The sequence below is a fragment of the Lepidochelys olivacea genome (assembly GCF_965140295.1).
Source record: "Lepidochelys olivacea isolate rLepOli2 genome assembly, chromosome: 1".
In the NCBI taxonomy this organism is placed as follows: domain Eukaryota; kingdom Metazoa; phylum Chordata; order Testudines; family Cheloniidae; genus Lepidochelys; species Lepidochelys olivacea.
This window is the reverse complement of record NC_140411.1, coordinates 245,394,844-245,416,907: the sequence shown is the minus strand read 5'-3', so window position 1 is coordinate 245,416,907 and position 22,064 is coordinate 245,394,844. Positions and strand designations below refer to the sequence as shown.

Sequence of the window (22,064 nt, the reverse complement as noted above, 5' to 3'; positions counted from 1 at the left end):
CCGTTGTAGGCAGGTATCCACAGAGCCTCAGCAATCCCAAGTATTTCACTTGAAAGATAAGCAAAATCCTCCCGCACAGGCAGCCGTGAGATTCCTTTACCACACACACAAACGCCACAAACACAGAGCCCCGCGCTGAAGTGAGTCGTGAGCGAGCGTGACATTTGGCAGAAGGTCTCCTAAGTAACTTGCACAGGAAAGATTTGCAGCACCTGGCCCCGTCCCGGGCACAGCGCTGCCGCAGCAGCACCACTCATTGTTGTGATTCCATTTGCTACAATCTCCTCCTACTCCATTGCGAGGGGGCGGGGAGTGGGCTGTTTGCGTGAAGTCATCGCCACCGTCACAATGGGCCGCACCACCTCCGCCTCCCAGGCTTCCCGCGCGGGCCTTTCTCCCTTAAAAGGACAATGGGGCGCGCATGCAAAAGAACTCGATTGAGTAGAATTGAGCCGTGGGAACGACGCTTGCGCAGAGAGAGGGGGAGGAAAGCCAGCTATGCAAATGAGACTTGACTCTAGGAGCAGTTGCAAGCAGACCCGGGGAGCTGCACAACGAGGTTGCGGACTCCGCAGAAGAGGGGGGAGCTCATCGCACACAACACACCCCGCTATTGATTTGTTGGGGGCTGCAGTTCAGAGGTAAGTGATTTAATTTTTTTCTCTGTGATTTTTTTTCCCTCTGAACCGAAAAGTGAGAAACCTCTTTGGTTTCAGGTTTTTTTTTTTTGCTTTTGCCAATCAGCCGTTCTATTCAATAAAACAAGTTATTTTGGAGGCTGTCTTTTGCTGCGGGGAAAACACTTTCCTGTCCAAAACAGTTTTGACACCCACTGCCCTGTGTGCGGCATCGATTTTTCTTTCTTTTTTTTTTTTAAAAAATACCTTGAGAAGTATAATTTTAAAAACTAACAGTGTAGTGAACATGCCGATTGCATTGTTCCAGATCCAGCTTCGCACGGGGACTTCCCTTAAAGTGAAATCAAAATGTTCTCTTCCAAAGAGGGACGGCGAGTTTATTCCTGAAGATATCACTGGAAAAGTGATCCCAAGCAGTGCTGTTGGTTAGAGAAACTGTGTACCCAGTTCAGGGTGTTACCGGGAAATATCAGTTTAAGGGACATTCTTCGAGGAGCCGTAGTAAGGGGGAGTGTATCAAACCGTCGCTTCGTGAATGTTTTGAGTGGCTCAAGAACCCTTTCTTAGTGCTCTTTGTAATGAGGTGGAAGCTGGAAGATGTAATGTTTTTTCCAGTTTGTAGGTTCAAGTTAAGTAATTTTGAAAGAAGAACATGGCCTTGTTTGGTTTATTGGGGGGATTGGGGCTGAGATTAGCTTGGCCTGGTGTTGGTGCTGCTTCCCAGGTCCGTTGCGGCCCTTTACCGTAAGCACGCGGTTTGGTATTATTTGCTCAGCTTGGGCGAGAGATACGGATGTGATAATGAGCAAAAGAAGGAACCCGGACGGCTAAATCGCTCGGGATTCCAGAGCCCGTTTGGGCTTTGGAATGGTTACGAGAGAAACGTTCTATTTTCGAACGTTCTCCGGAACCTTGTGTATTTATGTTACTAATTATACACCTGTAGCTCTGTTTTTGAGCGCACAGAAGTTGTTGCGTCGTGAGTGGCAGGGGGCAATCATTGCAGTGTCAATGTACGTTTTCTCTCTCTCTCTTTTTTTTGGGGGGGGAGAGGAATGGGGGAATTGTTCTCTTGATTAGGCTTGTTTTCAGAAGGGATGTCGGATTTAGCACTCAAGTGACCTGAAATGGACCGAAATTGTGTGTGTGTGTAATCTGACATGACACGTGCTACTAGGTGCGCAAGTTGCAGGCTTGCTTTAGTTTTTAAACTTTTCTATTGTAAATACCTTGTTATCAATCAGAGTGGAGTCCTGTTAGCGTCAGGACAGTGTGACTTTATGGTGATGGCGTCTTGCCACTTTCAAAGCAGAGTGCGAGTGAAAGTAACTGCTTTTCTTGTCTCCTCTTTGTAGTTAAACTGTTTCCATGTCGAACGCAACGAAGTTTAACTTGTAGTTAAAGTCTCCGTTTCGTGGGGGCTTGTTTTTTCTGGTCGATCAGGAGTCTTACTCTTTAGCATAATCTTTAAATATCTTAATGCATTCCGCAAAACAGTCGACATATCCTTGGTGCTGCACGTAGGCAAAACCAGGCTGAAGGGAAAACAAAGGGCTTGCATGCGCTGCAGGCAGTGCCTGCAATCCAGTCTGCTCGCCGAAACACGGACTGTTATTAAACCACGGGGAGAGGACGGCTGGCGGGCGAGTTAGGGGGCAATTGATGCGAGAGATTCGTGTCTTGGGGAAGTTTTGAGCTTGACTTTTTGCGTCTGGAAGACTTTTGGGGGAGTTAAAGTTTCTGTGCACGCACGCTCCTGTCGGTTACCACGCTGTGTGCAGGGAGGCGGCGGCGGCGGCGTGTTTGTGTCTCTAAAAGCATGCAGGAGAGGAAGCGCCTTTCACTTTTCGGCGTAAAAACGGCAGATTATTCAAAGCCTGCAATTGCCGCTGCGCCGGTACCGAGCGCTGCTTACTGCTGGGGCTTGGTGCGGACTCTTTAAAGGGCTCTTTGCACCGGTTCCTCTGCCGTGTGTGCGTCTGTTTATGGGAGGTCTGTGGGTTTCCCTTTGAAGTCGAACTGTTGCCATGTTTGAATTACGTCAGGGTGAAGCCATGAGGAACCAGCCCCAGCCTCCCCGCAGCAGGAGCAGCAAGCGGCGGCCGCTCAGCGTAGGATGAGGTGGGTGAAGGGCCCCGCTGGCCACCACGCGCGCTGTGCCTGGGAGGGAGGGTGCACCATTCAGGAAGTGCTGCCGAGCGAGGGGGTGGCGCGGAGGGGGGGGGCGTTTTCGCCCCTTTTGTTCGGGCAGAAAACGCTGTGGAGTAACTTTCACTCGGGGGGCTTGGCCGGCGGCTGCAATTTTCCCCGCTGCCGTCACGCGCCTCTTCCCTGCCAGGGGCGCAGCCGCTAATGCACCTTTACCGCGCAGCCTGCGCCGTGGGAGACCGCGGCAAAGTAGCGTGAGAGAGGGAAGTGCGTGACTGCACGCTACGTGTCACTTTTCCATGCGTGTGTGTGTGTGTGTGTGTGCGGTCGGCTTCGGAAAAGCAGTGCCGGCGACTGTGACCTGATTTCTCTCCACCTAGATTATAGCCAGCACTCGGGAGATGGCTCGTGGAAATGTTCCCTTTCCCCAAACCGCTTTGCCGGAGCAATCCTTCCCCCCGCTCCCTGCCTCCAAACGCTGCCAGTCCTGGGGGAGGGAAGACTTTTTTTTTTTTTTTTAAACGAGTGTATCGACCGACCCAAATTTGCAGATAAAGAGTTAAAAGGTTGGGGCTGCCTGTTTAAATATCCTGCAAACGTTGCTGGGGTCTGATTCCAGTTTCCATGCTTGCCTGCTAGGGACTCGTCTGTGTTTCTAATGGCTCCCGTGTTAAATTTTGCTCCAGCCCTGAACAATTATAAACGGTGCCTTTCCCTTATTAAATGGCAAGCCTGGGCATTTTCGCTGAGTCCTCGTGACAGTGACTGTGTTTTGCAATGTGCTCTCAGGAACAGACGTCTGTCTTCCCTTAGCACGCTTCATTTTCTCCTTTTTAAAATCCTCTCGTTTACCTCTGAAAAGGACTTGGTCCTATGCCAGTGTGTGCCTGTGACCCTCATGCTTGTTGTCTACCTGATCATCATGGCCTCTTTGAAAAGTAGGTCGTCCTTGCTGAGGTGACTGGGGGTGGCTGGTCTTTGTTCCAGCAAGCTGTGCTTTTAGTGAGCCGCTGTACACTGGTGCTGAATGTCCCGCTGATAATTTTTTTCCCCCCTCCCTCTTCACCTTAACTCTAGTTCCTCCCTGGTTGGGGCATGGCTGAAAGACAAAACTTTGTTTGGCTGTTCCTTTTGGTATTGGCACTGAGCAGGCTGCAGGTTAAACATCTGCAGTGAAATCCTGGCCTCACTGATATCCATGGGAGGTCTGTCATTGACTTCAGTGGGACTAGGATTGCAGTCCTGGGGAAAAATTTTGGTGTTCGGGTTTTTGTTTGGTCTAATTTTGACGGCAAAGTCATCTTCAAATTATGTGATTAAGGACTCTGCGTTAACTGGCAGTGTTGGTCCAATAACTACATAGTTTTCCATTTTGCCACCAGTGTGTTCTACGATCGGATTTGGAGTGTCTCTTTACTGCAAGGGTTTTTTTAGGCAGAAAAATAATCATAGAACTCCTTTTTTGTGATACCCCACTCTATATTATCATGCCCATTACCAATATCTCTTCAGGGGGTTGCCAATTTAGTTGTGGGTTAAAAGCTGAAACAGAACTTCAAGTTAAACTGATTTGTTTAATACAAAAAAATTATGAAAGTGTGTTAATAATTTGGACAGGCGGTAGCATTTCCAGACAAACATATTTATGCCAAATGACATAAGTGTCTGTCTCTCTTTTTTTCTTAGTATGTTCATCCCCAGTTGTATTTCTGAAGGGATTTCTCTTATGGCTCTTCTTGTTTACTTCTTTGCTGTATTATTTAGTTCAGCACAGTACACTGGTAGTAAGCAGTGATTAAATCCTGAATTCCTTCTGTATCCAAAGCTTCCCCTGACTGTCTCACTCTCTGTGGGGGAGTGTTTTGTTGTCATTGCCCCTACACATATTTCCACCCCAACACCTAGATTTTCCTCTATAGATTGGCAGTCCTCTGGGTCCAAATTACATGATATTTGTTATGAATACAAATGAAGAAAACTCCGTAGTTTCACTTATTTAACATAGTTTGGCAAGCAGTTGGTCCATAACATGATCTAATTGCTTTGAGGATTTTAAACAGCGTAAACCAGCTGACGTATGAAGTGTTGGAAGATGGTTGTATATGCTTTATAGCATTTCATAAGCGAGTTTATTACATATGCAGTATGAGTGGCCTGATCTCAGACTTGTATGTTTTTTTTGCATTTATAGAATGTGTCTTTCAAATAGTTTCTAGGTGCATTTACAGTAAATAACTGGGGAGTGGGGGGAAAAGAACCATTAAATGTTACAAGGCCAGACTTTCAAAATTGCTCAAGTGTTTAGCATCCACAGCAGGGGCCAAAGAGTATACTAAAAATGATACAGTCAGAAATGTTTTTTCTTTTCCTTTAATTGAGTGCTAGTGAACGGTTATAGGATGACACCCATGGAGCTCACTGTTTATCCAGACAACAGCACTGCTACTGCTTGGGCTGTGCTTGGTACATAGAGCACTCCCTTCGAAAGGTGAGAGGCTGTTTGTAGAGCATGTGCAGCAGTATTGTGGCTTGTGCATAGCTAGACCTACTGTACAAGGTCTTACGGGGTTTTTTTAAGTAGTTGGAACAGATTTCGTGAGATCCAGAGTCCAGTGGCTGCATGAGGTTTCTGACTGGCTTCAGTAATGTTGACAGGATTTGGGGCCTGATCCAAAGCCCATCCGAGTAAATGGGAGTCTTTTTTTCTCCCTCTGACTTCTGTGAGCACTGGTTTAAGTCCTTGGCTCATAGATAAGGCCCTATTGTCCTCTCATTAAAGCCGATGGCAAAACTGCTGTTGAAGTTAGTTGTGCAGGATCAGGCCTTAGGTGACAAGTGGTGGAATTTGAAAAGCACCTAAAGACATTAGACCCCTAGCACCCACTGACAGTCTGTGGCACTTGTGCTCTGAAGTCCCTCTGTCACGTCTGAAAATCCCCCCCCCCCCCCCCCCGGGCATGTTAGTTGGCAGATGACTGTCACTTGAGAGCCTAACGTTTGTGGGGTTTTACAGATAAAAGTCTGTTATTTACTAGACAACTGTGTGTGAAAATGTAACTAAAATTCACGTGAATTAAAACAAACTAACGGATAACAAAACCACCTTTAAAACCGTGACAGGCTGGGGCCTTTTATGGTACATGCTGATGCTGAGCAGTTCTCCCTCTGTCACCAAACTGTTAGCAGGCAGACAAGGGGGTGGGTTCCCATGTGCTATGTAATCATTCATTTTTATCAGCACTTTGTGACTTAACACATTGTTACGCTGGATGAGATTAATAGTTACTAATATTGCCAGTTTCCTTTAAGTCTGAAGCAACGGTTGTTAGCGAGGCTTTTCACTGTTGGAAAGCAGGTGCCAGAAGAAGCAATAAGTATGTGGTTGGAAGAGGTGGTTTGAAAATTGAGGGGATAACCGGAATGGAGGGGCGGAACTCCATTTCACAACTCTCAAGATGGGCTCTCCGATTACCAGATAATATGATAGTGTTGGATCTATCAGCTCAAAGTCCAAAGGGGGGTGTGTGTGTGTGTGTGGGGGGGGGGGAATTAGATTGCTCAACTAAAAAGGCGTTTGTTTCATAAGTAAAGCCCTTTAATTTTTTTAACACAATTAAAAAAAAATCTTCACTGAGCTGCAGTCTCCTCTCAAGTGTACTACTCCTGCTGAAATAGCCACCAGATATGTAACAATCACAAGTGCTCATGACACTGATTTGTCAAATCTTAAGTAAAAGACTGCACCCCAGACACGCTGCTGAGCCATTGGTTCGTTACTGACTCAGATGAGCGTCACTAACTCCACTCATGCTGTGCCTCATGGTTTTTCTTGGAGATCTCCCATGCAAGGGTTGACTGGAGGTGACCCTGGTTAGGTTATAGGAGGTGATTAAAATCATGGCTCAAGTTGGAAGGCTGCAGATGGAAACCCCCCCCCCCCCACACACACACCACCACATTTTTTCCCTCTGAAAATCCCTGTGTTTGTGCTTTGCACAGCCCTTGCCAGCTCTCCTGAGGCAGCAACTTCTTACAAAAGCACCAAAGTGACTTAGGCACTAAGTTGCATTTTCAGAATGGCCTAAATAATTTAAGTGCCTCTGTCCCACTGAAAGTCAATGAGATGGAGACATCTAGGTAACTTTTGAAATTATTACCCATAATAGCTTTGACACAGCCAGTACACTACAGGTGACTCAACCACAGTAAAGAAATGTCAACCATTCTAATTTCATGACAGGGCCATGGGTTTTCCATTTGCATTTGGTATATGTTAAAGTTTCATTGAGTTCAGTGAAAGATCACAAGCACAGCATTGTTGCAGAGGACTAGCTGCACAGGAGTTAGCATACATGTTCTTGGAGGTAAAAACTTTCCAGGTGATCCAGTTTTAACCGTTCTAACTTTCCCTGGGCCTCATTGATCATAAAGTACAGCGTTCACAGGGTGAAGCTTCATTATAAAGTGCCGATACAGTACTGACTGCAGAGTACACTCGAAATATTCTTCATCTTTTCATCAACACATGTAGTGGGGTTTTTTGTTTTTGTGTTTTCGGAGGTGTGGGGGGTAGGTGGGCAGATATTAAAAGAATTTATATTTTTATATATATGGAGTTTCAAGGTTACACACGTCAGATCCTAGTCTCCTCATTTTGTACTGGAACACTTTTACACTGGTATCTCTCCTTATGTGAAGATAAAAATAGCATTTTTTGTTGACACTAGTTTTCTTGTTTATTTCCTTGGAGCCTTTCCACTTCAGACACATTAAAATACAACTGGTTAAGGCCCAGTTTTAATTTTACAACTCTGTAGTGAAAGTCTCCTTTTGGACGACGCACCTTTTTGGGGTGCGTGATTTCTTTATCAAGATTCAAAGGCAGATCCTCAGCTGGTGGAAATTGACATAACGCCATGGATTTTAGTGGGACTATACCAGTTTATTCCAGCCAAGGGAGAGGCCTGAAGCATTTACTAGGTAGACTGGCACCTCGGCTCATGGCATCATAGGCTGTTTTGGAAGAAGCCATTGTTAACATGTGCAGGTGTGCATTCCAGAGCTTATGATCTTTCCTTTATTTCAGTGTCTTTTAAGAAAATACTCTTGGATATTTCTCCGCTTTATCCAAGTGCGGTAGAAATCAGCATTGTGAGATTTTGCTGACCGGAGCAGTCTGCATCAATATGTATGGGCCAGATCCTCCGCTGGTGTGTACCAGCGTGATTCCATGGACTTCAGGGCAACTGTGCTGCTTTACACCAGCCAAGAATCTAGACCATTGTTGTGGGTCAGAGGAAGAAATCCGGCTAACAGCATGGTTCCTTCTTCCTCCTCTCTGCCCTTCCAAGTGAAGAATTTGGGCTGCGCAAAGGGTGAACGAGTGTAGGGCTGGAGCAGGGAGGCAGGAATGGAGCAGGTGCCGAGTGTTTAGAATGCCATCCCTCTGCCTTTCAGATAAGCTGCTTTCTTTGTGAAACAGCCAAGGAATGTTTCTCTGCAAGTGTCACAAATTTCAGGTGTTTCTTTTTGTTTGGGTATAAAAATGGAATTATATACGTTTTTGAGTTCATTCGTTTCTATTTTGGAGGTGTCTTTCCCTTCAGCCTCAGTGGTCAGGAAGAATGCGGAAGAAATCTGGAAAGGCAAAAGGAAATAGCTACCCTTTCCCTTAGAAAGCAACCAACCGAACAACAATAAATCCCTGAAAGTTAGCTTCTCCTTCCCTTGGGAAGATTAGAGTTCAGGATTCAGGGTTTATTTCCAAGTTGAGGATTTCGTGCACATCTGACACAGCAAGCGTTTCTCCGTGTTCCTGCTTCTCTTGCAGATGTTCATGTCAGCATCAACTTTTGCAGAGGGAACTCTGATCCCCAATTCTTGTCCTGAGCCGTCCATAAAAGAGGCAATAACTTTGTGTGTGGTGTAGGCTAGCTTTGTGCCCAGCCATGTATAGATGTGCAAGAAGTCTTTGCTTCCCACTTTCCCCTATCTCATGGGCTGACCCCAGATCTGTTAGGCAGAAGGGGCTCTGCTTCCTGAAAGTGTTTCTGATGATGCTAGCCTTCTGCAAAGGAGTGGGGTGTTGGCCCTGTGCTGCCGCCCCCCTTCCCCTCCCCCCCACTCAGCTGGCAGAATTGCAGAGGAGAGGGCACCCTGCATCCTTTCAGATTTTGGCTGAGTTGCTGCTGAGCAAGAATTCAAGTAGATGAAGTAGGGGGAGTGCAGCTCCATCTTCTTTGCTCAAAGCAAAGGGGGAAACTCCTGCAGGTCCCCCTCCTGTGTGGCTAGTACAGTGAGCCCTCCCACACCTGCTTCAGTCTACTTCAACCACTGCTCCTGGAGTACAAGTGTGTTTGGTTTTTTTTTGTTTTTTTTTTTCCCCCCCCAGAGATCCAGGAGGAATCCTGCCTTGCCTCTGCCAGAATTTCTTGCTGCATAGCATCCCCTTCTGACTCCCACATGGCTGGTAGATTAAAAGACGCAATCTGATGATATATACGTGGATTTAATAGAGCAGGCCAAATCCTCAGCTGGTGAAAACTGATGTAGCTTCTTTAACTTCAGGGGAGTTATACCCGTTTACAGTCATTCAGAATGGATACATTTCAGTCTGCATGTTCAAGGCCAGATCCTCAGCCAGTGTAGATGCCATGCGGATTTGCACTAGCTGAAGATCTAGCCCAAGGTTTCTCATTTGGGATCCTAAGATACAAAACTTTAAAAGATAAATCTCTTTTAAGGTCCTAGTTATGCAGTCTTTAAGCATGCCTCACTCCCATAGAAACTAGGTGTCAGCAATGACTGGGCACATAATTTATGGCTTAGAATGGAAATGAAGACACTGCTTTAAGTATAGCAATGCTGGTCAGTGCCCTTAGACTCCAATGTGATCTGTATTAGCTTTAAATTCATCAGCTGACAGTATGTTTTAGTGTATAGTGTTCAGATGGCAACTGTGTGGATTAAATGTGACTCTGCCCTGACGCCTTCCATTTATAACACTGCATTTGGACACAGTTGTCAAAGAGAAATCTGTTTTACTTGTGGTTTCTCTAGTAACTTTTTCTCAATCCAAGAATGACGTATGGTGATACTGTTGCTGTCCATTCATCAGCTGGGAAACAGATGGCACTAGTTTTCCTTCTATTGAAATTTGGTGCTGAAAGGCTGTGCCTGTGAGAATGGAAGCAACAATCCCACAACAGAATATTTACTATAAATATCTGATGCCAATCCTTGTTCAAGTGTTAATTGTAAAATGGAGATTCTTGTCCCACTACAGCATAAATACTTGGTATTAGCGAAGACATTCCCCATTTCCTAGAGACTCAAGCTTACAAATGTTCCCCAAGTGAACAATCGAGACAAATTTCCAAGACCGGTTCCATGCCTCTCCTGTAAAGATAAAGGTGTTTGCTACATGGGTTATTAGGTTCACCAGTGGGACAGAAGTACCAGCAGCTAGTGCCAGACTTTGTAAAGTAAAGCACCATGCTGGAGGCTAAATGTTGAGTTGCCATAAACGAAACCTAAAATAACTGTTACAAACTTCCAGGTGAAGATAATCGCTGACCATCTCAAAAGGCTTGTTAAATACCGTACTGTCAAGAGACTGTGTCCCTTTTTGAAGGGGCACATTGAATGGTAACAAAATACATATTTTGCATGTCTGCTTATATAACTCCTTAGTGCCTGGAGTCGTGTGTGTTTGTTCCCCCCCCACCCCGCGCCCATTAAAAAAAAAATGCATCTTGTTAATCAAGGGAGACTAACTGGACCATACTTGGCCATGTATAATGCCCATTGTCTCTACATTGTCATAATGGGAAGACAGACTAAATCTTTATTTGTGTTTTTGTCTTGCTGCCCTTCTTATCTTCACAACTCACATTTCATGGAACCAAATTTTCCTCTTTTGCCAGAAATTACCCAGTACTTCAACTGGCTAAATGCCACTGGAGACTTATTTGTGCAAGAGCTGAGTAGTAGTTTTTGAGTTCATCCAACCCTTGACAAGCCATTCAGGTCACTGGCCAGAACACTCGCCCAGTTTTCGTCAGGTCTTCATCCTGCAGAGGGCCCTCTTGCAGTGAACCTGGGTGGCTCAGACATGGTGGGGCAGGATTTTGGGAGCCTTTGCTGGAGATGTGCACATCTGTGAATGGCAGAGCCCAGCTCATGGGAGCTCCTGTGTCAGGTTAGCACACCAGAATTTGAGAAAAAGGCTGGTGGATCAGCGGCTTCTATTCTTCCTTCACAGAAGTGAGTGAATGGCTCAAAGCCAAATGCAGCCCTGAGGCTAGAGTGATGGCTATGCAATGGGCTTGGTTGGGTGGAGAGAGCAGTGGAGACTACTTTTGTTGTAACCCTGGAGGAATTCCTCAGCGTGCCTGCTTGGGCTGTGAGCAGGAAGCAGGATTTGGGCCTTAGGCAATTTCAGGCTGTCTTCCTGCAGAGTCAAGAAGGCAACACTTTGTAAGTCGCATTTGAGGACTTACCTCCTGGAGTGTAGGGGCTTGAAACCTCATCTTTGTTGAAAATGAATGCTTGGATTCTATAGGATCGAATGGTGAAGTCCCTGAGACCTGGCAGGGAGCTTCCCCTTGCCACTAATGAATGTGCAAGTGGTTTTGTCAAACCCAGCTCTTTGGAGCCTAGATCCTGTATTCCTATGTGTTTGTACAGCATCTAGCACAGAGGAAACCTGAGTCTGATTGGTGGCGTTGGGTGCTACTGCAGCAGAAGTAATTAATCTGGTTTAATGAACTACACCAAAATATAAACCACTTTGTTTAGTTTTAAGCGGCTAAAAAAAACCAGTTACTGTTTAGGTGGTTTGTGTGAGAGTGTTTTGTTTTATACAAGACTCCAAATCCTGGACTTCTCCATTGGGGTCTAGAAGTGCTGTTGGTTAGCTTAAACCCTACTGTGATGTCTTCCTCCAGATCCTTTAAAGAGAGGCATAAGAGCTGATGTGGGGCTGGAACTACTTACAGTGCGGTGAAAGCCCTCTACACACAGATCAATAACACCAGGCCTAGGCTGTCAGTGTGCAGCTCTTTCGCAGCAGCTGCTAATTCGCCTGATTTTCCTCCAAATAATCTTCTGGTTTATGATGGAGTCTCTGACAGTGTAATCACCTAGTGTCTTGGTTTGATGATGATAAAAAATGGGGGGGAAAAAAATCCTCAGACATTATCTTGTTTGTGTTACTTTTTTTTTTTTTTTCCTGGTTCTATAAATTGACTCTGTTGCAGCTGAGAGATCCTGCCTGTTGAACCTTCCTGCTACTAAGCAGCTATTCCTTTTCCGTGTATTTTGGCTGCTTGTTGTCCTTGATGATAAGCAGCAGAGGGCAAACCATGCTCTCTAAACAGGGTTGTATAAGCCACAGTTACAACACTGTTTAAAAGAGAACTCCTTTTTGGAATGGTACCTCTGTGTTTATGACAGACTAATTACAATTTTTGGATGGCCTGTAAAAATGTTTGTTTTGCATTAAGGCCCTGAGCCAGCTAATAGCTTAAGCATGTGTGTAACTTTGAGCACTGGAATGGAGCTACTCAAATGTTTAAAGTCATCATGCATGTTAAGTGCTTTGCTCGATCAGGGCCTACGTACAGTTCCACTCTGGAAAGTAACTGGGGGGGAGGGCAACAATGTCTTGGGGCTCCCCTTTTATTGTTTTGAGGGACTCCAAAAATTGAGCTTAGACATAAAAAGTTGTTTTCTAACCGGAAGCCAACAAATACCTGGGATAGCTCAGTGGTTTGAGCATTGGCCTGCTAAACCCAGGGTTGTGAGTTCAATCCCTGAGGGGGCCATTTAGGGATTTGTGGCATAAATTGGGGATTGGTCCTGCTTTGAGCAGGGGGTTGGACTAGATGACCTCCTGAGGTCCCTTCCAATCCTGATATTCTATGAATACCTCCAATTGCACATTACCTGCATCCATAATGTACTTCAGTTTTACTGGTTGTGGTATGCAAGCTAGAGAGCCACAGCTTAGTTTGAAGAGCTGGGCAGTTAGGAAAAACTTGTAAACTGAATGCATTTGCTGTGGAGTCACTGAGCATCAGTAAACGGGAAACCCCCACCGTGTCCTTTCTAGAGTGGCTCTTAAGAGTTGAAGAATTTTTTTATGTGACCTTGTTACATGTCTGGGTTTGCTGAATACCCTCTGCTTTGGGGTGCAAGAGACATCTAATTGTGCTTGACAAAGGTAAGCATATTCTGAACACCTGTCCTCCTAAGAGGCACTGCAAAATAGTGACACTGCATACCTGAGCAATTACCCCTGGCTGTTGCCTGTTCTGGACTGTGATGTAACATCCGTTTTCAAAGTTGCACATGAAGCTGCTTCTCCCTTTAAATTATCCTTGAGCTGTATCTTGAAGTGATAACACTGACAGTTTCCGCTTGTTCTACAGGCTCCAGCAGAGAAGAAAAGATGTTTGGTTTCCATAAACCAAAGATGTACCGGAGTATAGAGGGTTGCTGTATCTGCAGAGCAAAGTCTTCCAGCTCTCGTTTCACTGATAGTAAACGATATGAAAAAGACTTCCAGAATTGCTTTGGGTAAGATCCCCTGCTATTCAAAATTGGCTTTACATTTTAGTTGGTCAGGATTTCAGTCTCTAAGCATGAAAAGTTATCAGCCTCACTCAAAGCGAGGTACTGAAGGCTCTGACCAGAATCAGGCCTAGTGTAGTCTTCAGCTTCCTCATACTTCTACCATGAGGGGCAGGTAAAATTGGGCCAGATCCTCAGTTGGTGTAAATCAGCACAGCGCCATCAACTTCAGTCGACCTCAGCTGAGGACCTGGCCTATGCCATCTGGTTCTCCACTTCAAAGTGCTATCAAATCAGAGTGGAAACATTTTGCACTCGCTTTTCACAGGTGTAAATTGCTGCACAAGGTGTAAAAGAATGCAGAGGTCAGGCCCATGGAGTTTTTCTGAGATGTAAAACCTTAGATAGCTAAATAAATACTTTTATTTCTTCCCTAGTAAATGTCTTTAAAAGTCCAAACAGGTTTTGTGAGTAGCTGTCATTGTTCTGGATAATCCTATCAATCTGTGGGAATGTTGCCTCTCTCAGTGGGGAGGGGAGGGGTCTACTATCTTAATGGTAGTTTTCCAGCCCAGTGCTGTGTAAAGTAAGCCTGAAGAATTTGCTTTCCTATTAAAAAGCCATTGGAAATTAGGAAGTTTCAAAACCCTGGTGAGGGACATTGTATTACTTAAAAATAATTAATTGAACAGTAGGTTTAACAACTCTCTTTAGCATTTTGGAACTACCTTACAAGAACCGTGAAACTCTTTCTATCTTACTTTGCCTCCCCAAATTGTCAAAGAAGCAAGTTCCTGCTTGACAGCTCCTAATTATTTCTTTTATTATATTTAACACTTTTTTTTTTTTTAGTGATTTACTTTGTAATTAGCCATAGCAATTAGAATCTCTCTCTTGTTGCACTAACTCGTCATGAGTATTTATTTGTCATATTTCTCCAGCTTCCCCTTCTCCACCCAGTTTGCTTAGCTATCATGAGATTTTTAGGCCACAATCCTGGGAAGACTTATGCCTGTGATTAATTTTACACACGATTAGTCTCATTGGCAACACTGGCACTACTCACATGTTAACAATTATTCACTTGAGTGATTCTCTGTAGGACCAGGCCTCTCTTTGCTTTTCTTATATTTCTCTTTGTCTAGAAATGATTTTTCCCATGAGTCTTTATAGTGACTTCTACTGACTGCTGTCGTGTGTGTTTTTTTTTTTATGTAAAGCTGCTGCATATCGGCATGCATGCTTGCTTGCTGCTGGCCTTGGCTAAAGGGAGGCTGTGCCACCGTCCACTGCATTTTTATTTAAACTGGAGTTTTGAAGCTTGCAGTACGCTATATGCTTTTATTTTTATGCTTTACTCAGTATGTTTGGCAAGGTAGAACCTGTAGTCTTGCACTGGGCCATCAAAGAACGGCTTATCTAACCCAGACACGTCATTCACTTCTATAGTATTTCAAAGTCCTTTATTAACTATCAGATTATGGAAATTTTTTTTTCAATCTCCTTTAAATCTTTTTGGAATGATTCAACTGTAGGGGAAACATTTTTTTTTTTAATAAGCTTATTGAAAGCAAACAAGGGCAGTCTTCATGCCAATGTTTACAAGTTGTTGGGCTGTGCACAGAGCATCTATAGAGTTCAGCAGGAGTGCAGTGCATGGAACTCTTACAGGATCAGAGCTTTTATTTGAAATTATATGAAACGTTCAAGAGCTGAGTGGAGCGTTCATCAGATCAGTTAGGATTACTTCAAAATGAACTTTTAAAGGGATGAGGTTTGTTCTAATACACTTGGGCCAAGATTCTCCAAAGTGTTGAGCGCTTTTCTGTAGGGTAAGCACTTTTTAAGGTGTCTCAAGTTGGACATTCAAAAAAAGTGAGGTACCAAAAATCACTAGTCACTTTGGAAAATCTTGGTCTCAAAATCTGTTGTCTCTGTCTTTATGCTAATTGGGTTGATTACAAGAGGCTAAATAATAAACAGGGTCTTCTCTTGTCAGGCTCCATGAAGTCCGCTCAGGAGACATCTGCAATGCGTGTGTCCTTTTGGTGAAAAGATGGAAAAAACTGCCAGCAGGATCAAAGAAAAACTGGAATCACGTTAGTTGGCTATTTTTTTCCCCCCTCTCTGTAATTCATATTTCCCTTCTATCCACTCCACTAGAGAGATGCTGTCAAGTGTTCTTTCTTTCACTCCTCAGCACCTGTAAAAGCTGCTCTGAACTTTCTGAAGTGTGGCTATTCCCTGCCTTCAGCTGGCTTACTTGTGCAAGATACAAGTGATTGTTGGAGACAGTTCTCTTCTTACCCCCTCATTTTCTCACGCTCATAAATTTCTCCAGAATCCTCCCTTGAGACTAAACATTCCAGACTTGGCCTCAGACTAAAGATGATTTTGTTTTGGAAAGTTTGAACAAGCAAGGTGACTTGCTTAAGTAACAGATAAATCAGCTTGGCTTAGTGAAATATTTAAAATGACTGTGTCACACAGTCATTCCCACTCTCTGATTTGATATATTAATCTGCTCTGGCCCTGCAGTTGAAAAGAGACAGGTTTTTTTTTGTGTGGAGGGTTTGGTCATCAATCTTTCCAGGAGAGATTTTGACAGTAACAAGGGAGCTAAACCTGCCGTTCATTGCTTGGCGCTTGCCTAAGCACAGAAATTAATGTAAACTGATTTTAAAACCTGTGGAGGCACTCTTCTGTTAATTTAAATTACCTTAATTTAAAGGCACGAGCTGAACTGAAGCCTTTTATACACAAGAAAGTTGCAATTGTTTAACTAAAGCTGTTGTTTTAAACCCGTTTTACTTTCTCATGTAGACTAGGCCTGATATAAGCCAACTTGAAATGAGTGTCAACACACAAAGTTGTACAAGTGAACTAAATTGGTTTAAAATAACAACTGTAATTAGACCAGAGCAGCTTTATCTGTAGGTCAGGCCACAACTCTGATAGAGAATTGTGGGCAGAGGGAATTAAATGTATCCATGCTGTCTTTCAGGTGGTGGATGCAAGGGCTGGACCCAGTCTTAAAACAACACTGAAACCAAAGAAAATGAAAACTCTCTCTGGAAGCAGAATAAAGAGCAATCAAATCAGCAAACTGCAAAAGGAATTCAAACGGCACAGTAAGTGGACATAGAGTTTTAGGAAGGCAGTTTATTGCCAAAGTAGCTAATTGTTAATTGGCCTAATTGGATACTGTCCAATGTATCCAGGTTTTTTTAATGAGAAAATATATGGTGTTTATAACCCTTTCATCCTTGAATTTTTTGAGGGTGGAGTTAGGAGAAGTTTGGGGGGGAAAATGTGATGTACATCTGAGCTGGGTGGCTCTGGGTGCGGAAGTTGCAGATGCCAGGAGATGAGTTGGATTGAGGGAGAAAGCACTTTTATTCTAAGCCCCTGATTTCAGTGATTTGGAACTGTCCCAGAAAATAACTTCTTGGGCAGAAGTTTCATAGATGCTAGATACTGAAAAGACCTTGTAAAGTTAAGTGTCTCAAAGGATGGATTTTAGCCACTCCTAGGCAACAACCGTGATGTCAGCCCCATTGTGCTATTCACTGTACACACCCGCAGTCGGAAACAACCCTTGCAGTCCAAGGCCCAGATTGTGCAAAAACTTACCTGCACACTTAACTTTGCACATTGTGAGTAGTCTCACTGATGAGCGTAAGTCTTTGTAGGATCAGAGTCCAAATGGATAAGAGAAATGCAGGGTGATGGGAAGGAAGTATTATCCCCATTTTACAGATGGGGGGGAGGGGGGAAACAAGTCACAGAGGGCAAAATCCTGGCCCCATGAGAAGTCAGTAGTTTTGCCACTCTGTGGTTTTTGTTTTGCAGTGGGGCCTGGATTTCACCCAGGAGATTGAAGTGACTTGCCCAGGGTCGCACCAGAAATGTGTGGTGGATCTAGGAACTGAATCCAGAGCCTTCTGAGTGCCACTCCATGTCTTACCCCAAGATCATCCTCCTCCTTCATGAAACATTTCCATAATGTTGACATATGATCATCTCTGAAACTTTGAAAGTGCCAACTGAGAGAAGCAATTGTCAGCTTTTTTTTTTAATATTCTCACTGGCCATAATAGTGCTGCTTGTATCAGACTTTTCCCCAGTCTGGGGGGAGGAAAGAAGCTAGTTGCATCCAATGGATTCTTCTGTTTTTTTTTTTTTTTCTCTGTAGACTCTGATGCCCACAGCACCACCTCAAGTGCCTCCCCAGCTCAGTCTCCCTGTTACAGTAACCAGTCTGATGATGGCTCTGACACCGAGATGAGCCCTGGGTCCAGCAGAACACCAGTCTTCTCCTTTTTAGATCTCACCTACTGGAAAAGGTAAAAAGCAACAAAACACACATCTGTGCAGCCAGCAATTCATCTTAATTACAAGGCTTTCTGTTCTGTTTCCTCGGCAATTAAACAGCATTCGCAAACAGCTGGTGACAAACATGGCATTTTAAGGATGTGGCATAAGTAATTTAACAGTACAGAAAATATGAATTTGGATTTGGAGAGAAATAATGGTTTTGCCTTTTATTTGACATTTGGTCTCTGCATACCTAATGTCAGATGCAGTTAGTTCAGAATGTCTTGTTGACAGTTAGACATTTTATAACTGACCATGATTATGGTCAGAAGAAACTTGAGGGCTGGAGAAGCTGTAAGATTTTTCCCAGTGTTGCAGAGATTTTTATGGTTTTGCTTCACACTGTAAATGCAGCAATCCTTTGTTCAACTACTTTTCAAATTGAAATGGCTGTGATTTCATTGCCTAGCTAAATTCATGGAGGATAGGTCCATCAATGGCTATTAGCCAGGATGGTGTCCCTAGCCTCTGTTTCCAGAAGCTGGGGGTGGGCGACAGGGCATGGATCACTTGATTACCTGTTCTGTTCATTCTTCTGGGGCACCTGGCATTGGTCACTGTTGCAAGACAGGATACTGGGGTAGATGGACCTTGGGTCTGACCCAGAATGGCCATTCTTATGTTCTTTAAGTTGGCCTCTTACAGGTACACTTTGTCAAATACAGTTTGGCAAAGAAGCAGCTGTGCGTGTGTTTGTGTTGCTACTTGAGGTAGCAAAGTGGTAGACCTACACTTAGGCTGAGATGATTTTTAAAGCAGTCTAGTGGATTTCGCACACACAATTTTGTTTATTTTTCTTATTGGCCTTTTTTTTCTTTGTGCTTGTGGTTTTATTTTGTGGGTGGTGGTGGTGGTGGTGTTTTATGATGGAAGGAAACTTCTCCCAGAACTGAAATGGGTCTGAATCTCTTAGGCCCCATAAAAATGCTTATCACTATGATATCCAAGTGGCCCTGGAGGTTGTAAACTGTAGTGTCCTGGTCCTATTAAAATAACTTTTTGTGTTTCTGTAACTAAACTTCTGGGTGTATATGTATGTTTATATATAAAATTGTCTGCATTTCTCTTCCTACCCCAACCTTTCCCTCCCCCAGGCAAAAAGTTTGCTGTGGAATAATTTACAAAGGGCGTTTCGGGGAAGTCCTCATAGACACTCATCTCTTCAAACCTTGCTGTAGCAATAAGAAGTCAACAACTGAGAAGCCTGAACAACAGGGACCCCAATCTCCAGCCATCTCCAACCAGGAAGAATGGTGACTTCCTTGGCTAACTGTAGGAAGGTGTATACAGAGCCTCTTATTGTCCGGAAAATGCTAGAAAGTGACCCTTTGTTCACTATGGACACCTGCTATGCTGCCAAAAGACTACTCCTTTAGAACTGTTTTGGTGTTTTTACTGCTACAATTCCACAAACTCTCAAGCCAGTTTTTATCTTTTCAGGAAGACTACATAATATTTAACATACCATGGAACACTTAGCAAAGCTGAATGCTGCTGCGAGGTTGTCTTTAGGGGCTTTTTGTTTGTTTTTCTTTCCCCTACCCATCCCTTCCATGAACGAACTTTTGAGGGTGGGCTTTGTTGTATAATAAAGTGTATGTAGTTAATATTTCTGTACTGAGAGAAGCAGTGGTTGTGTCAGGCATTTTTTAAGTTGATAAACACTCTCCCCAACCAGAGAGAATATTTCATTTGATATGTGTGCTTCAGTGACATGGACTTATACATAGACGTTTTTAACTCTTTACAATATTTTCTTTTGTGTGTATTTTAAAAGGTATGGAGAGCTAAACCTGTACTACTGACATTTTAACTAAGACAAATAGTTTCATCATTCCCGTATGGCAAGGCCAGGTAATGGCAGACACCAGTAATGTGAGCAATGCTAGTGCAAGACGACCTAAATGTTAAATATTCAAGAAGAGTGGAGAGGGAAGGCACACTGTCTACACATCTGCATAGAACCTCCCAGTTCCTCCTTAGCTAAGAACTGAATGCAGTAAACCAATAAATGACAACCCAAAAGCAAGCACTGGGGCTTGTGCAGTACTGGCGTGTGATTAGATTGAGAGATGGACCATGGAGGCCGCCTAGGGTCCAGATTAGGTGTAGATTTGGGGTTGGAATTGTTAAATTCTCACGGGATGCTCTCATACATTTTCTGCCATTTCTAGGCCCTTTCCTGGTTTTGAACATGACACAGAACCAAAGCCATTGTGGGGGGGCCAGCTTTCTGTCCCAGGAATTGAAACAAAACAATCCAAGCATAAAATTCAGTGAGGTTCAGATTCCTGTTTTGGACCCTTCCGGTCTTGTGAACTTTATGCTTGTTTATACTGCAATCCCAGGGTGTGATTTAATCCAGCTAGCTCTGGTACCAGAGCAGTGAAGCTGTGGCAGCATGACTCCACAGGGCTGTCCAACTGAGTGGCTGCCCAGGATGCTGGGCAGCCTTGTACAGCCCTCACTGAAGCCCATGCTGCCATAGCTACACTGCTATTGGTACCCGAGTTAGGTAGAGCAAAGCTAGCTGGGTACGTCCATGAGCTGCAGTCACACCCTGTCATTGCAGTATAGACATGCCCTGTGTATTTTACACACACACTCACACTCACGCTCCCACTACCCAAAGCAACGCTTCCGTGCACACTGGACCTATTGTAAATTCTGTAAGTGCTGTTAAAAATTACTCCATTCTAAATAGAGGCAGCTCTGTGTGCATGTGATTGGCTAAACAAATCCTATGCACATTCCTGTAAAACTTATGTGCAAATGACTGTGGCATTGCTTTATGCTCCGACTTTGTCTTTAGGGTAAAAAAAGCTTCCTCAAGGAGTATGCTGCAGTTTTAGCTCCTAGTTGTTTCATGTTACCTTTATGAAGAAGTAACTTAAACAATGTGGGAAGTGGACTTTTTTGATCTTTGGGGATATTCTGCAATGGGCTGCTAGAAACTTGAGTTTTCTTCTGTTTGTCTTTACTATTAAATTTTGGTGGGAAGGCTGAGGGTTGGTTTGTAAGCAAATTTCAATGCAAGCTCACTTGCTGAAAGGCAAACATTCAGGGGATGAAAATAGAGCTACAGAAAGTTATTCCCCAATCCTCCCCCACCCTCAAAGCAGAAAGTTAGTGTTGGGTTTTTTTGTTTTGTTTTTTTTTCCCTTCTATTATATAAATAAAATTTCTTAGTGGGATGTCAGGGAAAATGGAGATTTGTTTTAGTCTCCCCTCTTTGTTTTTTTGTTTTTTCCCCCGTAAATACATTGACTGAAATCTAAAGGGAGGATAAAATTACGTAGTGTACCTTCACCTGCAATCAAATGGACAGTTAAAATGGCTGCTTTGCTCAGTCTGTCTCCAAAGACTCATGCAAGAGTCTCAGCCAGCTGTATCTACACACCAACTTACAATTGAGTTAGTCTCAATGATTTTATATACTTATCACTGCAGTACTGGTGGTAGGATGTGCTATAATGTGGATCATCTCTACTTCTGTATTTATTTATTTATTGCTAGACTTCAACCATAGACTGCTTCCCCTCCTCCCATCTCTTCCTTTCCCTGTAGTAATGCAAGATGAACTGTCTGTAGTCATGCACTTTGTATTAATGTATTAGAAATCTATGGAACCTGTTTTGTACTTTTTTATACTGTCCATACACTTGTAATCCAAACTTTTTTTTTACTAGGGTAATGAATAAATTTAGACTTATTTAGAAAAATAATGCATTTTTCTTCTGGATTTGTTTGAACTCTGCCCTGTAATGAGATTTCCTGACACAGCACAGCCAGTGCATGGTTCGTTTTAAGCAAGCTTACTAGAGAAGAGACTGAAAGATAATTCTCTGCTCTGAAACAAGGAAACTCTTACTGAACTTTGGAAGAAAAAAGTGGGTCAGGGAAAGGATGCAGTGTCTAGACAGATAGGGTTGGCTCAGTGCTTGACTGGCAGAACTTCCCTTCAGGGTTGGGTTTGTACTTAGTAGGAATCCCTGTGCTGGAAACTGGTGGAGTTGATAATGCTTTTGAGTTCCTAATATGCTTGCAATCTGTATTGCTCACCAGGACTCAGAGGCCAGCTGAAACAGCATTAAGGGTTTGAAGCTAAGGCCCAGGTCCTCAAAGGTATTTAGGCACCTAACTCACATAAGTTTCAATGGGCGTTAAGCATCTAAGTATGCTTGAGGACCTGGGCCTATTTGATGGCAAAACTGTTGAAACCTGGAATGTGGTGATCTCCTCTTTTGTGGGAGGAGAATTGAGAGGAGACTCTCCCAGTTGGTATGAATCAGCATGGCCCCATTTTCTTTAATGGATTTACACTGA

At 43.7% G+C, this 22,064-nt stretch overlaps 1 protein-coding gene across 2 annotated transcripts; it reads left to right on the top strand.

Annotated features, from left to right (window-relative positions):
- Positions 1 to 485: 485 nt before the first annotated feature.
- Positions 486 to 21,451, top strand: SINHCAF (SIN3-HDAC complex associated factor). Of its 2 annotated transcripts, XM_084642906.1 has the most exons (7): positions 486 to 641; positions 2,684 to 2,759; positions 13,220 to 13,367; positions 15,361 to 15,460; positions 16,366 to 16,492; positions 17,557 to 17,707; positions 18,833 to 21,451. In XM_084642906.1, the coding sequence occupies exons 3-7, from the start codon at positions 13,240 to 13,242 to the stop codon at positions 18,993 to 18,995; spliced, it is 669 nt and encodes a 222-aa protein (XP_084499032.1). In that variant the 5' UTR covers positions 486 to 641; positions 2,684 to 2,759; positions 13,220 to 13,239; the 3' UTR covers positions 18,996 to 21,451. The 2 variants fall into 2 exon arrangements, with proteins under 2 accessions (XP_084499032.1, XP_084499031.1); XM_084642905.1 differs by lacking the exon at positions 2,684 to 2,759 and having other exon boundaries at positions 487 to 641.
- The last annotated feature ends 613 nt before the right edge of the window (positions 21,452 to 22,064 follow it).

What these genes read in the sequence shown, in the direction of transcription:
- SINHCAF (XM_084642906.1), top strand. Translation starts at nt 13,240, where the DNA reads ATGTTTGGTTTCCATAAACCAAAGATGTACCGGAGTATAGAGGGTTGC. An exon ending in GACTTCCAGAATTGCTTTGG is followed by an intron (nt 13,368 to 15,360) that starts GTAAGATCCCCT and finishes TTCTCTTGTCAG; the next exon opens with GCTCCATGAAGTCCGCTCAG. An exon ending in AAAGGAATTCAAACGGCACA is followed by an intron (nt 16,493 to 17,556) that starts GTAAGTGGACAT and finishes TTTTCTCTGTAG; the next exon opens with ACTCTGATGCCCACAGCACC.